Genomic DNA, 21,189 nt, shown 5'->3' on the forward strand with positions numbered 1-21,189 from the left:
GTAATAAATTCCCTGAGACATGGAGGCATTAAAGGAGGAAACAATGGTTGTAAATAAAGCTGTAATTCAGGGTTCTCTATTAGACTGAAGTCACTCTCTGTTTGGTGATACTCGTGTGCTTGTCTCTGAATTAGTGTTCAGCTAAAAGTTACCTCAATAAACCGAGATGAGACTAAGATAAACGACTTGCCCTCCAGCAGAATAAATATTTCAAATAAAATCAACTCTAGACAGTCCAGTCAAGCAACTATTGATCTCTAAAAGCCTGAACTTAAACCCAATGAATATTCCAGAGATCAGCTCTGTGCAGCCTTCCTAAATGCTGATCAATATGCAATTACTTCCCCTGAAAACATTTCTTGTATTATCTAGCCTGAGAAGTACTTTATGCTCAGCTTTCTGTATAGGGAAGGTGGGGGTTTCTTCCTTCCAGCTGACCACCAGGCTGCGCTCATCAGGCACACTCCTTTATTAAAGTGAATTATTGCCAACTCTAAATCCTGGTCCTTGTGGAGGGACAGTATTTGTCTGGTGTACCCACCGAGGCTCCCCTGCCTGTTCTGTGCTAATGTTTGTAAGGTAGTAAAGCAATAACTTCCTCGGTAGTTGAGAGAGAATAAATATATGTATGCGTGTGTGTATATATATATATATGTAAAATATAAAATGAAATAAAAAGAAAATAGGAAGTAGAAATAAAAATAATGAAAAGAAATGAGAAGATAATAGCTTGTCGTCAGCTGCAGTTGTGAAAAGAGCATCTGTCGGCGTCATGTTTTGGCTCCTTGAAGGGAATCTTGCTCAGAGCTTGTTCTCTGGCTCTCTGTGACTTCCCTTGTCACATTAATTTCCCTTTTCCTGCCGTCTCTTTGAAGTAGTGTAGTCCAAAGCTCTTCATGTCCCTGGGAAGTTTAAGTTGCACCTTTCTTTTTTTTTTTCCCCCCACAGAGAAAAGAAGATTTCCCGCAGCAGTGCCCTGAAGGTGCTGGATCACGCCATGATTGGACCCGAGGGCACAGATAACTGCCACAAATTTGTTGACATTCTTGGCCTGAGGACCATCTTTCCACTCTTCATGAAATCACCCAAGAAGATCAAGAAGGTTGGAACCACTGAAAAAGAGCATGAAGGTAGGTCTGTTGCCAGCCCCATCGCTGCTGCTGCAGCTCCCAGCCCCGTGCAGCCTGCCTGTTCACTGCTGCTGTGCTGGCTGCTGATGACATGCTTGCCCTGCTTGTTTTGGTATCAGCAGTTCCTGGCAATTCCATTTCATGTGCTGTTAATAAGTTATTTTACTCCTGTAGGGTCTGTTGTTTGAAGCTCTTAACTCTTTGATGCAAAACTCTTTTGAAAAGAGTAATGAGGCAACTACAAATGTCACCTCAAAAGAAGTGTTTTTGTGGCTCTGGGCACTGAAGTGTGACTCGATGAACATCAAGCATTGCAGAAATAAACTGCACGCTTTTGAAGTAGCTTTTTTTTTTCTATTCTTCCCTCTCTCTCCTGAAAAATTCTGTCTAAACAAAAATGTGCTCTGGAATATTACTGTGAGACCCTGTGAATCTGGGGTCACAGCCAGCCTGCTTCTGGTAACATCACCATTTCCATTTTGTTAATCCTTGACTACTCTTTGGAAGAAGCTGTAAATACTTCCAGTGATGCCTGAGATGTTGTGCCTGTTCATTACTCCTCCTGGTTCTGTAAGAGATGAATATTGTCAAGAGCTCATGAGGTGTGAGTGGGTCTCAGGCTTGCCCAGTATCCGTCCTTAACTGCTGCAGCAAGCTGTGGGAGAGCAGCTGGAAAACAGCAACAAAAAGGGAGCTCTTAACCTCGGCACCAGGTCAGTGCAGTTGGAATCAGACACCCAGCATCCCCAGGAGGAGAGGTGGGGAGGGGATGCCTCCTGCTGCCCTGCACGTGGAGCTTGTTGCCTGGGGCAGCAGCAGAGCTGGGGCAGGTTGGGCAGACTGCAGCGGGTTGTTCCTTCCTGGCAGGCAGGGTGCTGAGGAGAAGTGACAAAATTCAGCAAGCGGCTGTTTTCCTCTTGAAAAATGTGCCAGTGGTGAGCTGGTAACAGTGCATTTGTTTTGGAGCACCATCAGAAAGTTGCTAACATTACATTAATGAGGGTAATGGCTTGGCAAGGCAGCTCCTGGAAGGCGATGCTGAGGGGATGGTTCTGTGGTTGTGCTGAAGTGATGGAGGCTGGGGGTGCTTTGAAATCTTCATCTGTTGTATGAAAATGCAATTATTTGGTTCTTCTTACCCACAGAAGGCTCGAGCTAGAATATGGGCTGCTGAGTAGTGAGATCTGGGTCTGCAGCCTGTGCCACTGACTTAACTTTTCATTCTGCTTCATCTGCAGCTGACATCCATGTGCAGCATTGGCTGCTGCGAGCATCAGGTAGCAGCTTGGGGAGCCATAAAGAGATCGGAATAGTTCCCTGAAGGGACCTATTTCTGTAATAGAAAAAAGCAAATCTGCCTTTGGGAAAATGGGGTTATCTGTGCAAATGGCCTTTGCTAATATTCAGAAGAATGTTTGTTCACTAATATTCAGAAGAAATGCTGGGCGTTAATATATTGAATTTCAGAATGAGTTTTATTAAAATAAACTCAAATGCTGTGGTGCCAAATCTGGTCTTTTCTGTAAGAATAAGACTGATCTTCTGCTGGGATAGCATTCCTGTATGTGTCAGTGTGTCTGATGAAGAAGCATCCCCTTAGAGGATTAACTGGGGTCGCTTTGTAGTGGAGGCATTGGTGAAGCAGCTCTGAGGGATCAGCACTGTGTGCAGCACTGCAGGGCTCTGCTGGGACGTGGGCACCCCGGGGGCAGGGACTCCCCTGGTGCCTGGATGCATTCCCCAGCAGTGCTGTGTGCGTAGGCTCTGGGTAATTCTTCAGGTGTGTTTGGGGGTGAGATTGGAAGTAATGCTTCTGTATTGCAGATTTTTGGAATGCAGGTGATGTGGTATTGAATGCTGTGTTTCAAAACCGCTCACAGAGCTGGTCAGCATATCTCGGCTGTCCATAAAGGCAGAAGGATTTGGGGCTCTGGACTTCCCAAGCCAACTGTCAGATCCAAGTGCTGGATTCCAACTTGAAATTCTTGAGCAGACTCAGTGAGCTAAAAATAGAGAGCAGCAATTCCTTCTGAATTAGAGAGGCTGTGGCGAAGCAATCAGAGCTTGTTTGATGGGCTGCATGTTCTGCTCTTTCTCTATACGGTTATTGCAGTCTAGTTTTGCTCACTTGGAGAGTCTAATGAACTATAAAAGGATGTTTGTTCAATTCATCTTAATTTAAATGCCTTCTCTTGACTTAGATGTCAGTTTTACTTAGGAATACTTAATTTGATAACCTGAGAAATTAGTTCAGCCAATTTCCAAATGAGAATTCCTATCGCTGTGGGTTTTTTGCCTATTCACCCTCCAGCAGGAAGGAAGCCTCCCTTGGAGCCTGTCAGCTGCACACAACCTTTAAAAACGACGGCAGCAGAACCTGTTCCTTAGTCAGTATGCTCTTACTCTTCTGCGACGCACGTTGAAAGTTGGCAAAGCCCTTGGGAATGAATACCTGCACAGATAAGTTCCCTGAGCATGGAGAACTGAAAGGGCAGCAACAGAACAGCAACCTGATAGCAAATGTCTTTGGTGAAAGAAAGGCCTTCAGTCAGAAGGCAGGAGGCATCTTTGATGGCCTACTGAAACGAACACCCAGGGTGTGCATCAGTCTGCTTAACCAGACCTTTATCGTGCCAATTTGTTACTTTTGCCATCAGCTTTTCCAAACAGGACAGGAATTTGTTGTTTGAATGAGCCGTGATGCAGAGCGCAGTGTTGTATGTGCATCAGTTAAAGTTAGCATTCTTTGTTACAAGAAATCACAAAAATGAGCTTTTCTCAGTCATTGGAATTTTGTCCTATGCAAAGCTTTGTTTGCTTTGTTTTGTTTGCTTTTTGCTGCTTGCTGGGCTCTGCGTTTGGGGTTGGACCTTTCCAGCCCCCATTTGCAGATTGGTAACATTGTTATTTCATGCCACTGTCAGTGTTTCCAAATAAGATTTTTCTTTGCAAAACGTTTTGAGATACCTAGAAGGCTTCTCCTTACAAATGTGAGTTATTAGGGCGTGTGAGAGCAGGTAAGCCTGCAGGATGCTCCAGCACTTGAGCAGCATGTCCTGGTTCTGCAGTAATGCTGTAAAGGGACTGGAGCACCAGCAGAGCATGGGAGTGGAATCTCCTGTGGTTCCATGGCAGTGCTGTGCAGCCTCTATCTGTATGGTGTGTGCATCTGGCACCTGTGCAGGAGCTCAGGGTCACCCCCATGGCCCCATACTGGGTGCACTAAGCCACCTGTGCCAGAGGTGCCGGAGCTCTGGAACTGTCAGTAGCAAATATCCCTGAGGTGTTGCTTAGGTTGTATGTAGGTGGTACTTTGTGTCATGCTCTTGGGCTGCACGCCAGCCTGGGTGCTTGCACTGATACAGAATCTGTGCTCCATGTCAGTGCAGCAGGGCTGGGGAAGCCTTCTTGGCTTGCTTGTGGATGGGAGCTGCCCACACACCCCACAAACACAGTTTGCTGCTTGCACTGCTGTGCTGCTCCCGCTCACTGTGCTGGAAAGGAAACCCAGCTCATCGAGGCTATGTGTGGGAGTGGTAATAGTAAATTTGATGGCGTGTTACAGAGAAAATAAATCCTTACTTCTGATCTCAGCATGCAGTTTTCATTTTGTTTCTCCAGAACATGTCTGCTCCATCCTGGCCTCCCTCCTGCGAAACCTGAGAGGGCAGCAGAGGACGCGGCTGCTGAATAAGTTTACAGAGAACGACAGTGAGAAGGTGAGCGAGTGAGTGTGCTGCTGTGTGCCTGCTGCCCTGCCTGCAGCCAGCGGGCAGCAGTGCTGGGAGGGTGCCTGGTAAGGCCGGGTGCCTGCAGGCACGTGCTGAGTTACTAAAAAGCAGCCCCTGCTCCTGCATGTGGAGACCTGTACGCTCATATGGCGTTGTTCTCTTGTTTGTGTTGCTGCCTGCAAATGGGAGAACAGGCAGTGCCTCTAGTGCTTGGCCTCCTGCATCATAAGCACTCTTGTTTCCTGATGTGTGTGGAAGCAGGGGCTCCCGGTGCTGCGCTGTGTCTCTCTGCTGAGGGCTGACCCTGTAACATGTTGTGCTGCCTCTGACAGGACCAGGCAGGGAAAGGGGCCTGTTTTATCTAGTGAAGCTCTTTTGTAGCAGTTCCAATAGTACACACTTAGCATTCTCCATTCGTCTTCTAAAATGCCTTGCTTTGGTGGTGTTTAGTCTGGGAAATTCTATCCAAAGTATTTAGGTGATAGTGGATGGATCAAATAGCTGTGAAACAGTAACAGCAGCTTTTGCAAACCTGTAGTTCTCAGGGGATTTGTAAATTCTGCCGCTGGGGAAAAGCTGGTTCTTCTGTATTTCTCATCAGTGTGTTTTAAAGGTGTTTTTTCATAACTCATTCTACCAATTGCAGAACATTTCCTGTCATTAGGAAGGGTTTCAGTTGCCTGATACAGGGAGCAGGAAAGCCAAGGTATCTCATGCGTTTAACAGAAGTTTGACAATTGCATCCATTTTAGATAGAAGAGTTCATTTAAAAAAGCAGAAGAGCTGGAGAACCAGAACACAGAGAGAGAAAGAGGGAGAGTCAGGAACACATCTGTTTGCTTCCTTTTAGCTGGAGCTGATGAGGCTGTATTGTGATATGGGATTACATTCAGATGCTCACAGACTCAGCATGCTCATCTGTCCAGTGCTTGCAGCAGCCTTCCAGTGCATTCCTTCCTGTGATTGACAGAATTACCTGTTATTTTGCAAAGATTGCAGCTGGGAGGAAAACAGCATAGCATTAAGGATAAGATGATTGCATTGTTCTTTTTCTCTTGCTTAGGTCTATCTCTTCTGCCCTTGCAGGTTGATAGGCTGATGGAACTGTATTTTAAGTACCTGGATGCAATGCAGGCAGCTGATAAGAAGATTGATGGAGAGAAACATGTATGTATTGCATAAGTTGTGCTACCACATGTCTTTGCTGCTTCTGCATGGGCACTGCACTGCACAGAGCTGCTGATCTGCCAGCTGCCCTCCCTGATTCATCCCTATGCTGTTACCCCTCAGCTTTTATTGCCTCCAGCTTCTGGTTCCCTCAGATGAGATGGGCTGGGAATTCACTCTCAGCAGTGTTTCTGCCATTTCTTAGGGTGAATTTTACTAGGAGGGCTTAAGTCTGTGCTTTGCTGTGCCTTCACTTCTACTTGGCTGAGATGTTGCTTGTTTTGGCAGATGGAGAGTAAGTGAAATGCAGAGAGACAATTACATGGTAATGTGCGAGGATTCCTACTCTGGTCTGCAGAGTTCTGATCGCCTGCAAGGAAACCTCTATTTTGATTAGCTAGATGAGGCCAGAGCCAAAGCCTGGTGCTCTCTGAGCACACCAGCAGCAAATCGTTTTGAATGACACGAGCTTGGGTATCGCACAGTACTTTCTTGGAACTGAGTCTGGAACAGACTTTGTGGAAGAGAACGAGCTGTCGGAGTCAGGAAGCAGCTTGCAGAGCTGTTAGCGAGCTTGGCGTGCTTCCCACAAGATTATCTGTATCAGCACAGAGGAGGGCATGAGATTGATTAGTGCTGACGGAGATAATCACCGCAGCGCCGTCCCCCTGTGGGCACTCGGCGTGCCCCGGCTGCAGCCCCCAACAGCCTCACAGACAGCCGTCCCCACGCTGCCAAGGCTGCTGCTCTGAGCACCAGCAGACATGCTGGGGGGCACCGGAGCTCAGCAGCAAAAGGCACGGGGCTGAGAGATGAATGGAGCTGCTGCTGCCAGCGCCTGGGCTCCATATGGACAGCTGCAACCTCGCAAACGGACGGTGGCCTGGAGACAAATGGCCTTTCCCCTCTTCTGCTATCCCTCTGCTCTCCATTCATCCACCTCAAAACAGAAGAAATTATTTATTCTCTGTGTTTCGATGTTGCTGTGTGGGTTTTAGAACTCAAGAAGCAAAGCTATTTTTTTTTTCCTGGCTGAAATCTCACAGTGTTTGGGCAGCTGCTGTACAGAGCTCTTAAAGGCAGCACGCAGAGCCAGTGTGTGAGTACTCTGTATCCAAGGAAGTCCTGAAGTAGCTACAGATGTTAACACCTGTAGCAAACAGCCAGCACAGAGCAGGGGGTTTGGGTTGAAGGGAGTCGTTTGGGTGTGAAACAGCTTGTATAGAAGCTATTTGATTAATAATAATGTTCCATTCATGTTTAGTGGGACACAGGAGAAGGGAAAACGTAAGCGTTCTGGTTTTCCTCTCGTATCCAGAAGCCAGTGTGCTTTTGCCCTGCTGCAGGGCTCTGCGGGCTGGCCTGGCTGCCATAAATGGATCTCAGTTCTTCGCTCCTATTAGTGCTGGTAATAGGATTTGGCAGAAACATCCCACGTGTGCTTTGACCTTCTGCAATATATTTCAACAGAAAATATCAAAGTGTTGTGCTGAGATTTACTCATGCTTCATGTCACCCCTGAGAAGTGGATTTGTACTCCGCATGGGAAGGACGCTGGTTTTCAAAGCAGTGTTCAGAGCCTGGTGGTAAAGATTAGAAGGCTTGGAGGCTGGGCTGGACTAGAGTGGAAGTTTGTCCAGTTCCAATCCTGATCACCTCTAAGCACCACAGGTGATAGCGTGTCACCAAGCTACTATTTTCACTTGTGTCCCCACTCCGCAGCTGGGAGATAAAATGTTTTCCTATTTCTCAGAGTAGTTGTGAGATTAAATGCCCTAAAATATGTGCACCGTGTTGTTTGTGTTCTGGTGACAGGTCCATAAACTTGAATTACATCCAGTACTATCATCACACGTCCCACAGCTCCACTTTTCCCCAAACTAAGTAATTCCCAGCAGAACTAACATCTTTGTCTGTTCCAGCATGGAACAGAGTCTTTCAAAGTTTGTTATTATTGTTAGAGCTGCCTTGTGAGGTCTTTTAAGCAGGGAGTGCATCAGCACAAATGTTCTCTGGGCTCTCCGACGCACAGGTCCCCAGTGACAGAGAAATGCCAAAGCAGCATTAGATTTTTATTATTATTATTATTCTGTTTTGTGTGCGCTGGCAGGGCAGTAAGCAGCAGGTGAATAAGCTGCTCTCTGAATAGTACAGAATAAGGTCTGTCTAAATATTACCTGATAACTCTTATCCTTTGTAAGACAATAACATAAAGCACCAGGAACTTAGAATCACCCTGTTCTGGTAGCTGCTGGTGAACTCCTCCATCAGAAGGGGTCAGAAATGTATCTGCTCTGCTTTGTGTGCCTTCCAGTTCTGATTGGGGCCCAGGGTTTCAGAGTGCATTAGTGGTTATTTGCAGTCATTATGAAGTACGTTTCTGCTTTCCAGAAATAAATTGCCTTTTATTTTTTTCCCCAACATCCTGAGTGGGGTTAGAATATTGGGCACGGTGTTCATGAAATATGATGTTGAGCTTCACTTCTCACTTGGAACGCTCCTGGGGTTATGGATTTCTTTGGTACTCAGCATTCTAAAATGGTCAGTGGGAAATGGTCTGCTGAGATTTGAAGAGGCTCTGGTGGATTCCTCAGGCAGAGGCAGGCAGAAGCTGTCATTCTGCCCATCAGCCCAGGGAGCTGCCTGCCTCTGATAGGATTTATGGGCTGCTTTAGTGTTTGTAGTTGTTGCTCATGAATCATTGAAGTGGATGTGTGAGCACAGTCCTGCAGAAGCTAGGCTTTGTCACTTGGGGGGCTTTTGACCTTCCTCTGGTGGTTGAGGACATTGTTAGTACTCCAGAAGCCAGGAATACGGATCCTATGCTGCCCCAAAGGAGAGGAAAAAAAAGAGAGACAATGAGATTTTACAGGTTCAGCCTATCCTGAGGAGAGAGAGAAAGAGAGATTTGAGTCTGATGGACAGAGTATCCTGGTGTAAGTCTTGCATTACAAGAAGTGGAAACCTGATTATACAAAGAATGATTGAAGGTATCATACCTGGAGTTTTATCTTCAGTAGTGCAGCCGGCATAAGAAGCTCCTGCCCTTGCAGTTCTCTTCCCTTTCCTTTCTTTTAGTGATCTGGTTTATAGCTCAGCCCTTCAGACTGGCAGTGAAGGCGTGGGAATTGCTGAGAGTAGGAGGGAGGGGAGGAATTTTTTAAGCCAGCTTTTTGCAAAGAGCAGTTGTTGTAAAACTGCATCATGAATCTGGACGACGAGACAGAACGTGGTCCAGCAGGGGAGCATCCCTTCATCTCCTGTTACCCGGCTGTTTGCTTCCGTGGGATCTGTTCAGAAGTGATCAGAGAAGATAAGGCCACAATTAGCTTAATTGCTGTGAGAAGGATTGCTTTGCTGCGAGCAAAGTCTGCTCTCAGCCTTGCTGAGGAATGGTGGCTGATGCCTGAGGAAGGAGGAGGATGCAGAGAATGCTTTGGGCCCTGATGCGTTGGCTGCGTGGAGCAGATGTGATCCCTGGTGTAGCAGCAGCTGATCCATTGTATCTTCAGTTTTTGAGTCTTTACCTGACACCCTGAGGCCTGTCAGTCCTGCCTCATTAGTGCGAGAGAAGCTCATTTTAGCTTCACAGAAGCCCATCTCATTGCTGTCTTCTCCCATCAGCAAGGGGCATCTCAGCACATATTGCTGGCAGATTAGAAATGGCATCTGAGTGCTCATTTGGAGGTTAGCGACTTGACAGCTTTGAAAGAGAGACAAAGTGGAAAGGTGGCTATTTGGTACTGTACGGAGGCAGATTAGCATTTAGAGGCTGCTGGTGGTTTTTTTATTGTTTTTAATAATAGAAAGGATGTGGAAAAAAGCACCTAAAACTCTACCTGTGTTCTAATTCGTATCTGCTTAATTCACTGGCGCAAAATTATTTTGCTTCTGTGTTGAGAGGGGCTCTTAAGGCTGCTGCCTTCCCTGCGTAATCAAATCGGCGCTTGTCTGGATTCTGCTCCTGTGATCACAGTGTTGGGATCAGAATGCAGAGCAGAAATGGCCTTTGTTTCCTGCTCTGGCGATTCAGAATCCTCGTTGCCTCTCGATGTTTTTCTGTTCAGGAGTTTAGTGCTGTTGAGAAGAACAGCCACTGAGCCTGTGTGCGCTGAGAGCATAAGCAGTGGCTTTGGGAGTGAGTGCCTTGTCTTTTTCCTCAAACGAGGTTTTTGGATGTTTCATTGAATAGCTGCCTACCTCTGGTTGCCAAACTCAACATTCTTCAGCTTCAGAGCCCAGATTTGGCCAGATTCGTTCAGTTTGGCATCCTAGGGTGAGGAAAGTTGCTGCTTGCACAAAATTGGATTTCTTCTTTTCTGGCAGGAGCTTGCCTGCAGGTTTTGCCCAGTCACGCCTGTGCCTGTGATTTTGAGAGTCTGGAGTGAATGGCAGTCATGCAGATACCAGTGTTGAGGCATCCTGAGCCTGTGCAGTTGGCTTTACAGCATTGGTAACTAGGCATTGTTCCTTCAACTTGCCTCATCCTCTCATTGGCAAACTGGGTTCTTAGGAGGAATGGGAAAGCATTTCATCACCTGTGCTTTCTATGTTCAATTTTGGGAGGCAGCAACAAAAATGGCAGCTCAAAGTCACTTAATCAGATGTGTGTATGGTGAAGCCCAGTGTGCAGGGCTGATGTTCCTTCCCGTGCCTGGAAGACTCTCCCTGTGATCAGACAGAAGGGTTTGGTTGGACGAAACGAGAAGATCTGGTGGCTGAAATCAGCTTTGGTGCTGGTGACCTTGTGTGTGTTTGCCTGGAGCGTGTGTGCGTGAAGGAAGCTCTGTGAGCATTACAGGTACAGTGCTCTCACTGGTGATGGCTCTAATGAGGAAATATTGCTCTGCTGGTGCGTGCCCACCTGCCAGCCTGCTGCATAATAAATCACACGGGCTGCAGCGAGCTCGCAGGGTGTGACAAGCTGCTTCCTTTATCCAAAGACAAAAACAAAAACCAAAGCCCCGAAATGCAAAAGGTCGTACGTGACATCAGTGATTGCACTCTGTTGGTCGCTGAGAAAAGTCAGGGTGGGCTCACCCTGTGACGTGGAAGGCCTCTCTCTGCAGGGAGCTGCTCAGGGCTCGTTGCTGGGCTGCTTTGCTGCTGTTGTGAACCAGCAAGTGCTGTGTCTGAGGATGGAGCAGCCTCCTGCGTTCTGCCTTCGGGCTCTTTGTGGCCTCTAGCAAAGCACCCTCTGTGCAGGCAAAGGAAGAACCATCCTGTGGAAGCAGAGCTCTTGTGCTGGCTGCAGCTGGAGGCTCAGCCCCATCGCTGTGCCCTGCCAACGGCTTTGGAGGAGAATGGCTGCGAGTAGTGAAACTGTACCATGCAGAAGTTGAGACCTGATTTCTTATCCAGCAGTCAGTGATGAAGTTAGGAGGTCTGTAGGGCTTTGAGCTGCTGGAGTCGCGTTCTGCACTGCTGAACAGCACCCTCAGATGGCCAGTAAAGGAGCATGGGCTTTGTTCCACCTTGACAAAGAACTGGTCTGTTTCCTCTTCACAGTCTCCGATCACTGGGTTTAGAAGTGTAATTTCTGTGTTGAAATTAAAACGTTAGCTTGTGGATGGACACACTTCACACCAGCAGAGACAAGACTGTGTTCAGAATTGAGTGAAATGTTTTGTGGATTTAAATACATTATCAAAGGGAGTACTTCTGTGGTAAGAAGTGTATGGATGTTTTGGGAGAACAAAGCATTTCTTAAGGAACTGCAAATATCACCAGCATCACTCATCACTGTGAGTGATGGGAAGTTCTGTGAGAGGCAGCCTTGACCCCTTTTCTGTGCGTTGCTTTCCAGGACATGGTGCGCCGAGGAGAGATAATAGATGATGACATGGAAGACGAATTCTATCTCCGCCGCCTGGATGCTGGTCTCTTTGTTCTGCAGCTCATTTCCTACATCATGGCAGAAATCTGTAATGCCAATGTTCCCCAGGTAAAGCTGTGTACAGAGCTGATGGATCGCCGTGTTTCCATCTGTGATACAAATGAGACTAATCCTTGCAAATATTGGTTACGTGATATAATAATGAAAAATATTGCATGATAGAAGCAAGGCTATCTTTGCAAATATTGCCTCTTAATTCCTTTTTGGGGAGGAATCTTGCTTGTTGCCCTGTGTCCATGCAGCTTTGTGAAGTTACAGCAGTGAGGAGGGCAGTAGTAGGTACAGGAGCTGATGGTTACCACTGAGTTCATGCAGACTGCCATGAGCAAGGTCACAGTTAGAAACTGGAAGGCCCTGTTTATACCACTGCTTGAGTGCTGAAAGGGAATATCTCTTGGAAGGCCTCTAGAGACACAGACTGCAGATGGGGACTTTTCCTGACCTCTGTGAAATACTGCATTTTTTTTTTGGCATGGCTGTGTTGGGGTTTGTGGCTGTATCTTGTGGTTACTTACATGTATGCCATTGTACCTTCCTGAATATTTTAAGTGCTCTGGGACTTTGGACCAGCAAGGCTGAACTGGGTTTCGTGGTTCTTGTGGTTTCCACTCAAAAAGAGTGGAAAAAGTGGGGCTGTGCATGGCTTTGTGTTCTGATGAAGATTCCTTCCTTCTCTTTCCTGATCAGATCCATCAGAGAGTCCATCAGATTCTGAACATGAGGGGCAGCTCCATTAAAATCGTTCGACACATACTGAAGGGTGAGTTGAGATATTCCTGTGCGTGTTTCATTCTGTACCAGGGACAGTTTGGTCAGGGCTCTGTAGGATGAGCCTTCACACACCGTTCTCCCAGATTTCAGGAGCATCTCTGAGCAGCAATTATGATGTGAGATCTGACCAGGGCTGAAATCCTTGATAAGAGCCCTGCCTTGGAGTTAAGATGCTTGCTGTTGTCTGCTGTCACGTAATGCTACAGCACTTCATGCTGCTGTCAGCTGCAGACTGACTGGCCCACGCTAGAATGCTAGAGTAAATATTTAAGAGAAGTGCATACACATGCTAGAGGAAAGAATAGTGGAGTCTCATCTTTCATTAACATGGCCCTGCTCTTTACCATCTGCACCATATTGGTATCCGTGGTGTATTTGTCTTGTTCTTAGTGTCAGATTAATATGGATTATAGCATTAAAGTATCCTCTGTAGCTTTAAAATGTAGCTGTTGTGATTTGCAGTCCTGATTCTAAAGTACTGCTTGTTATTTTGAATGCTTATGTTGAATTAGAGCAGTGCTTATGTGAGCTGTGTCTCTCATCTGTCGCCTGCTGTCCTTCAGCAGAAGCAGACAGTGAGACTGAGGGGGAGGGGACAGGGATCAGGGCTCTGTCTGCAGCCCAACCTGAGCTGCCAGCACTGATCCATCGCCCCTGGGGGTGCCTCTCCTCATGTAGCAGAGGTCTGTGCTCCTGAGGGGCTGTGCACGTCTTGGAGAGGAGGATTTCTCTCATGAAGAGAAAGAAAAGTTGTCAGCATGCTTGGGATTCTGGGCTTGGGGCCGTGTTGTTTCAGTCTCTCTGCTTTCTTTGGGAATAGCAATGATAGCAGGTATAAAAAAAAAATTAAAAAAAGAGTGATTTTCTGACAGCATGAGATTACCTGGAGCTACAGGCAGCTCTTTGGCCTCATTCTTCCCCAGAAAGTTCCCCAGAAGCAACGTTTGATGCTTCCTGCTTCCAGATGCCCATTTGCACCTTGGAACATGGCACATTTCTCCTTTCATGTGTGACCAAGGCCACAGATGCTTGAGAGCCTTCCCTGCTCTGCACCTCGTGTGCCAGCACACCCCGTGTTCCCCTCTGTGCCTGTTGGCTCACATGCTGACTGGGGGCAGCTGCATGAACACTTCATCCCATTCCTTCTTTCACAGTGACTTGCATTGTGAAACTGTTGTAATGGTGTTATCGTGTCTGGTGAGCTGCTTAGAGAAATACAGATTGTACAGCAGTGTCAGCAGGGATGTGTTTGCTTTCTATAGAGACCTCAAATGGCACGTTAATAATAGGAATGATGGGTGCATTATTTGGGGCTTTCTCTTCAGCTCTTCCCCAGCTGTCACACTTGGCAGAGCTTTGAGATTCGTGCCGTCACAGTTGTCAGTAACTTTAGGAAGGAACTTCTTGGTGGGTCCTTGGGAAGCGCAGGGCTGGGGTGCCCAGAGGTTCCTGCCAGGCAGGGGTTGCACAGAGCTCATCTGCCATCTTTGCTGGTCACATTTAGCTTTTGTTAGTAGTTACAGCCCTTTTATTGAGTACCTCGTCAGCAAAGACTGGGTCAGCTGTAGCTGGGGTTACACCACAGTCAAAGCCCTGCCTCCAGAAGAGCTGATCCATTGGGCACAGCTTGGTTGGGGGCTGCAAGCACATCCTGCTGGGGGCACTGAGCAGCTTCTGGAACTGAAACAGAGGAGGCTGTGTTCTAAATGAGGGAGCCTTGCCCTGGGCTGAAGTGTTTCTGAGCTGGTTTGCAGCTTGCTCTCAGGACAGGTGAGGGCCAGTTTATTTGTACTTTTCGTTCGGTGTTTCTCTTCCGTTCAGGTTTTATTTTCTATTTTTTGCATACTAATTAGGTGCTTGGTTTTTAGTTTGATTTTATGGCCTACATATTCTCCATGTTTCTCTGGCAACCTGACAGCTGATGGATCCCCTGGGGTTGCTCAGAATTACTTATGATGCAGGCGAGGAAGCAGGACTGTTTCTGTATGGTAGGACTTCCAGGGGGAGGAGCAGGCAGGGAGTGCTGGAGACTCATCAGCTGCACTCCTGCAGGCTGACCACTTGCCCTGCAGTTTCTTTCCCTTGAAGATCAGCATCCCTGCAGCAGGACAGTCAGCTCATCCCCTGGAGATGTGGCTGAGCAGTGCATGCCGTGGCTGGAAGGGGTGCTTGGGGCAGGGAGCAGTCCCTGCAAACCCCAGGGCACCTCTGGGGCCTATGGAGAGCTGAGCCAACCTGTTAGCATGTGTAACCAGCAAGGGGTGGCAGGGATGCTGTAAGGACGATGCTAAATTTGGCCTGTGGTCCCTCTGTATGTGCAGGCTTTATGGCTTCCAATATCCATTACAAGCTTCAATATTTCCTTATTGATTTTTACTGTTCTGTAACCATTGTATTTTGTCTAATGAAGCAGAAACCGATCTCAGGTCCTTTCCCTTTGTGTAGCTACAGCAATGTGTAAGCTCTGTTTAACTGTAGGCAAAGGGAGCTGATGTCTGATTTTTGCTGTCTCACTGAAGTGATGGAATTTTAAATAAGCAAGTAAATACAGAAAATCTCAATGGTGATTTTATTTTCTTTTTTAAGCCCAGTTCTGAGGGTTTTATCTGCTCTTGTCAAATCAATATCAACCACTGTTGGTACCCCAATAACAGCCTGCCCTGGGCTCGTGGGCCCATGAAACCAAAATGCTTGGGAGGAAAAATGTGGAGCTACTGGAGAAGGCAAAGGGAATCCGTGTCCTGCTTGTGCCTGCCGGATCAGCAGCAGGGCACAGATGCTGGGGGCACACAGCAGCCCCATTGCCAGTGTGCTGTGCCCCCACAGCTGGTGGCTGTCACTGCAGGCAGCCTCCCTGCCACCGGGAGCAGCCAGGCACCAGGCAGCCACGCTGTCCTCATCCTCCAAGCGCTCAGCACCACCAGCAGCAGCAGCCAGGAGAGCATCGCCCTTGGGCTGCAATAAACAAAGGCAGTTGCATCTGTTTCAGAGGCACTTAGAGTGACAAAGCACAGAAGTGTTTGTGGACAGTGCCTGTTCCCCCTGGGGATCTGTGCGACACAGAGCGCTCTGATAACTGCCCGAAGGGGACAGGGGAGCCTGAGCCCAGCGCTCACCTCATCTCCTAGGCTCCTGATCCTGTGCTGTGCTGGGGCTCAGCTCCCACCTGCGCTGTGCAGCCAAACTTTTGCCCCTGGGCTGCCCTGCAGGCAGCTCAGCAGGTGGCTATAGGGAGCAGAGCCGGGAGCTTGCTGCTGCTTTGTTAGTGAGACACAGCGAGCTGCTCCGTCACCTGGAGGGACACTTCCCTGCCTTCATCCCCTTCTCCAGGACTGAGAAGAAGCAGGATTCACCCGCAGCAAGCTGTAGTGCTACTGCCTGCTCTTGTTACAGGTACTGTAGCAGCTGATAAATATTAAAAGGACTTCTTCCTGAGGCGTTGGCAAAGAATTCTGCTTTTTGTATGTGGAGAGAGAGAGAGAGAATGCACACATGAGGGAAGTCTCCCACATCAGCTAACTTCTCCCTGTCCTCACTCCTTTCAGTGCTCCTATAATAAAGGCTTTGATAGAGCTCAGAGGCATGTAGCAGTGCTGAACGTATAAATATTAAAGCAAACTTTCTCCAGCAACTTACCATTCAGATGCTGAATACAAGCTGTTCAGTTTGTTTAGGAGGAAGGGAAAGAAAAAGAGAGGGCGGAGGCTGGAAAACACCATCTAACCAGGCAGGCTGCACCTGATTCACTGAGATTTGTGCAGATCCCTGCTTTTTTTACAGCTCCAAACCTGCTTTTCATTTTTCCTTTTTAAGCCATCTTTGAATATGTAGGTTCTGGTGACAGAAAGGAGCAAGCTGGGGAGGGAATGAGAGCGAGGAGCTTTAGGTGGATGTCAGGAGAGAGCTGCAGGGGAATTCCTGTCGTGCTGTGTTTGGCCATGTGGGCTGGCAAAGCCTTGATCAGGATCTAGCTGAAGGCAAGGCGTTTTCTTTGTGGTTGAATCTTAATTGGTTTGTTTCCTTCCATAGGGTTAAAAACACTCATAGGCTGGGGAATTGATCTCCTTTGGACCAGTTCTACAGAACTCCTCCTTCAGGTTGCTTAGAAAATGGACACATCAAACCTGAAGTTAGGGGAGTTTAACAAATGTGTAACAGCCTGACCTCCCCGGGGACTGCTGGTGGCAGGGGAGACCAGCTCTGTGCTGGGCTTCTCGGGCTGAAAGCAGCCAGCCCCACAGCTCTGCACTTCACCAGGCGCTGCTGACTGCTCCTACCGCGAGGTGGGGCGGCCTCACAGTCTGCCCTTGGGGCGCTGCACGTCCCAGTGCTGCTGAATGACGAGAGCATCGTGTTCCTCTTTAAGTCTCTCTTTGCTACCAAAGCTTTAATGAGGGTCGGCGGATGTTTGTTAGGCAAAGCTTTAAAGCTTGGAGATGGGGAAAGAAAATCATCTCACATAAATTCCCATCCGCTCGTTTGCGGTGCGCACGGATTTCGCAGGAGAGGTCGGCCGTCGCTGCCTGTGTGGCTCACAGCCTGTTTGTGCTGCTTTCTGTCCTGCAGAGTATGCAGAGAACATCGGGGATGGGAAGAACCAGGAGTTCCGTGAGAGCGAGCAGAAGCGGATCGTGGACCTGCTGGAGAACTTCTGAGGCTCAGGGCTGAGCTCTGCGCTTCCCGGGGCGACGCGGCCTCTGTTTCCCCTCCTGCTGCTGCTCTCTTCCAGCCTCGATTGCACGACGAAAGCCATGTTTCTATGAAACTATTCTACGTGAGATGTTGGAGATATTAAAGATCAGTTTGCTTTTTTCTTTTTATTCCCTTGTCCGTTCTGTAAGGCGTCTGCTGCGAGCTGGGTTACAGCTGCTTACCTTGCTGTAGGGCAGCTTAGGACTTTTTTCCTTCAAATCAGACTGCTGTGACCAGAGCGTGGAGGAACACAACCATGTGCTTGTTGGAGGAGTGGCAAGGAGTGTGATACCAGCCAGGGAGCTGCGCCAGTGTGAGCTGGGGAGGCAGAGGGCTTGGGTCTGTGTGCAGTTTGGCTGCTCCTCAGTGCACTGCCAGAGCAGCAGCCGCTGGGCCTCGTCTGTGTGCGCTCTACAAAAGTCAGCCTTCTGAATCTGGAAGTGGGAGTCTGACTTCCTGCAGCAGCAGAGCCTGAAAAGCCCCACCAGCACCGGGGGGCAGCAGGGGGAGGACGGAGTGATGTGAGTGATGGCAGCCTGCAGCTCGTTTCTGTGCTGCCCTGCTGCCCTTGCAGTGTAATCCCAGACGTTGGCCTGCCAGGTCCCACCGCTCCCCGAGCAGCAGCTCCCAGGATGAGAAGTGCCTGACACTATTTGCCTGCATCTTTTTTTTTTTTTTCCTTCTGCTAAAGTTAATGACTGTCATCACAAAACATCGCTGCTCCAGCAAGCTGGGCCCTGCCTAATTTAGGGAGATTTGCATGCTGGCAGCATTCATTTTTTATCTCCAAGAAAAATGCATTGTCAGGGAAGCTTAAAGGCTGCCTTCAATCATGACTGTAGCAGGCACTGCTGGCCCGGGTGGCATCAAATGCTGTTATTCAGGGGCTCAGCATGGAAATAGTGGCTCCAGCAGCCACGGGGAGCTGCAGAACACATTTTTGGTGCCGAACTCGTTTGAATTCTTCATTTCTTTTTCATTCCTTGTTTTTTAAAGTCATTTTCACCCCTCACCTCTTCCTTAAAAAGGTTGGTTTGTTGTTTTTTCCTTCTACCCTTCAGCTTTGTTCAGTTTCTGACTTTGCACGACTCCTGGGGTTCCTCCCTCCCATGCAGTGTTGTGCGTGGCTGAGCTGCTGCCTTCCCTGCTGGAAGGCACTCCGGTGTTGTGCCACCACACCTGAAAGGCAGAGGAGAAGGGAAGGGAGGTGAGGAGGCGCTTCTGAGGCAGAACAGGAGGGACTTAGCAAACGTGAAGCAACGTGGAAAAGTGGGGGACGTACCTTGGGTGAGGAGAAAGTGGGGAGCTATTGAAAATAGTCGTGAAGGTGCCTGAGTGCCCGATGGGGTTGTGGGGTTTGCTTTTGGCCTGGATGTCAGCACGCTGTGAGTGCCATCGCTCTGTGTCTGCCCGTGTCAGCCTGGCTCGCAGGCTGTGCAGGACTGTGGCTGCTTCTCCCCTCGCTGCTCTGCTGGGTTCTGCTTTCAGAAAGCTCCTTTCCCTTCCCCTCAGTGTTTTCCATTCCAGATGCATTAGCTGAGTTACTTAATATGGAGGCTAGACTGGAAATAATTCCCTGCTCTAATGGCCGGGCTGCCAGCTCTCCAGCACTGCTGGAGGAAGTGAGGCTGCCGTGGTGCTCCTGCTTTGCAAGGCAGTGTTTCTGTCACTGCTTTTTTCCCCCTTTCTGCCATTTGTCAGCTCTTCAATCCACCCCACCTGAGCCTGTGGATGGCTCACAGGAGTCAGTGTGCTCCACCAGGCTTCTACAGAACAGACAATAAATTATTCTCCCTATCTCCATCGTGGTTAAGAGGCACAGACCCCCTGCACACACATTGGGATCCTCTGCTGGGCAGTCTCTGTATGCCGACTTCTTGCTCTGCCTGCTTGTAAACCCAGGTCCCTGTAAGGCAAAGCCCCACACGTGGGCTGCACCTCAGGCACACAGGACTGGGGCTGGGTTGGCTCACAGCAGGGGGACAGGCACGGGATGGAGGCAGCAGAGCGTGAGGGCAGGGAGCCCCATCTGCACCGCACCTCTCCTTGGGCCGTGTTTCCTTGTCTCTGATTGTAAACAGATTTGACTAAAGAGGTAAATTAGAAGTTAATTAGAAAGAACATGATTGATGAGGCACTCTGCAAGTTTCCTACCGCCCTGTCCGTGCTCAGGAAGGAAGGAGAGGGGGGAGATTCTGCAGCATCACCTTCACCCCCGCCCTGCGCAGCGCTGTGGTACCCAGCAGTGGCACCGAGCCTCAGCCCACAGCCCTGCTCCTCCCCTGGGCTCCAGTTGGGGAGGAAACAGGAGGCACTGAATTGAGGAGATGCTGTCAGAACTGGGCAGTGAGCCTTCAGCAGCACAAGTAAAAGTCACTGAAGATACTTGTTTCATTTCTAGCTTCTTGTATCTAAGATTAATGAAGTAAATAGCAAGGAGGGGGGAAAGGGGGTCTTATTTCTTCCTGCACGTTTAATACTTTGGTCCTTACAGCAGTGGTCTGGGAGCGCTGCAGCAATGATTGACACCCGTGACGGCACTGCTGTGCACTGGGAGCCCACGGTGGCTCTGCAGAGGAGGAAGGAGTTAATGGGCTGGAAATGAGCGTGAATTGTTCTCGAAAGTAATAATTCTTGCCAAGTAATTTTCTTCTGCCTTTGCTGCCTGGGGTGACGGTGCCTGGTGTGGGGCTCCCCTGGGGTTGGGAGCTGTGTCCTGTGCCCCCCCCCCCTGCTGCCCTCGTGCCTTTAAGGTCTGCGCTCCTCCAGCACGTGCTGTCTGCAGCTCATCGCCTGCCGGCCGCTTTGTGGAGGAGGAGGTTGTGATTTGGGGTGTCGGTGGCATTGTTTTCCTGCAGCGCACGCAGACCTTTGCGAATAATCTAATAATGCAGGGCTGTCAAACTTCAGCAGCGGAAGGGAATCCTTTTATACGAGGATTGCCAAGTCTCCGAGCGAGCATCAGCACAGCGCTCGTACGGATGCTGAGGGCGTTTGTTCCGTTTGTTCTGCCCACCAGCGAGACGAACGGCCCCATCTGCTCCCCCAGCAGGCAGCCCTCAGTGGGGCTGAGCCCCAGCCTGGGAGGCACCGCTCCTCGTGCTGCTCCTCTCCGCTCCGATCCGTGCGAGGTGTGGGGCGCTGCTCCCCCTCAGCGCCTGCCTGGTGCTGCGGCGCTGGTGGCAGATGGCACCCGGAGCCGGGGTGGGTGGCCGGGCCGTGCAGAGCGGAACCAACGGCGTCCGCCAAATGAAACAGCGAGCGGAAAGGCTGGCAGGAGCGGAGATAAGAAACGCTTCATCCTCCAGAGCGAGGCCCTGGGCGTGCTCCTCTGAAGCAGGAGCCCTGCGCGGGTTGCCGGCTGCGTTGGAGGCTCGGCGTGGGCAGATAAGGGCTCTTTGTGCAGCATCCCCCCACCGGGCAGCTGCCGGCTCTGCTCCCGGCTGCGGAGTGAGCGGCCGTCCCCGGTGTGTGGGGCTCGGTGGGGCTGCGCGGCAGCGATAGCGGGCAGCATCTGCTCTGGCCCTGATCGCTGATGAATTAAAATTGAGGAGGAAAATGAAACCTTCCACGTGTGCACGAGATACGAGGACGCGCGGCTCTTCTTTTCTCCGCGGCCGCCTCGCTGTCAGCTCCTCACCCCGCTGCAGCTGCAGGAATCGGCTGGAATTGGGGCTTCATTTGGCTCTGCATACGGAGACGTTCCCAGCTCCGGGAGAAATCGATGTTCTCCTTACTTCCTCGGGGCGTGATTTAAGTGTGTGCGATGACAGGAGGGGAAGGGAAGCACAGGGGGGTCAGT

At 49.4% G+C, this 21,189-nt stretch overlaps 1 protein-coding gene across 1 annotated transcript in view; it reads left to right on the forward strand.

Moving 5' to 3' along the window:
- Positions 1 to 17,515, forward strand: part of CTNNBL1 (catenin beta like 1) — a 40,201-nt gene extending 22,686 nt beyond the window's left edge. Inside the window, exons 11-16 of the mRNA XM_048962731.1 lie at positions 949 to 1,130; positions 4,752 to 4,849; positions 5,948 to 6,028; positions 11,835 to 11,972; positions 12,612 to 12,684; positions 17,262 to 17,515. Of these exons, the coding sequence (XP_048818688.1) occupies positions 949 to 1,130; positions 4,752 to 4,849; positions 5,948 to 6,028; positions 11,835 to 11,972; positions 12,612 to 12,684; positions 17,262 to 17,350 (661 nt within the window). The 3' untranslated portion in view covers positions 17,351 to 17,515. The remainder of the gene's footprint in view (positions 1 to 948; positions 1,131 to 4,751; positions 4,850 to 5,947; positions 6,029 to 11,834; positions 11,973 to 12,611; positions 12,685 to 17,261) is intronic.
- The last annotated feature ends 3,674 nt before the right edge of the window (positions 17,516 to 21,189 follow it).

The sequence above is a fragment of the Lagopus muta genome, chromosome 16 (genome assembly GCF_023343835.1).
Source record: "Lagopus muta isolate bLagMut1 chromosome 16, bLagMut1 primary, whole genome shotgun sequence".
In the NCBI taxonomy this organism is placed as follows: Eukaryota; Metazoa; Chordata; class Aves; order Galliformes; family Phasianidae; genus Lagopus; species Lagopus muta.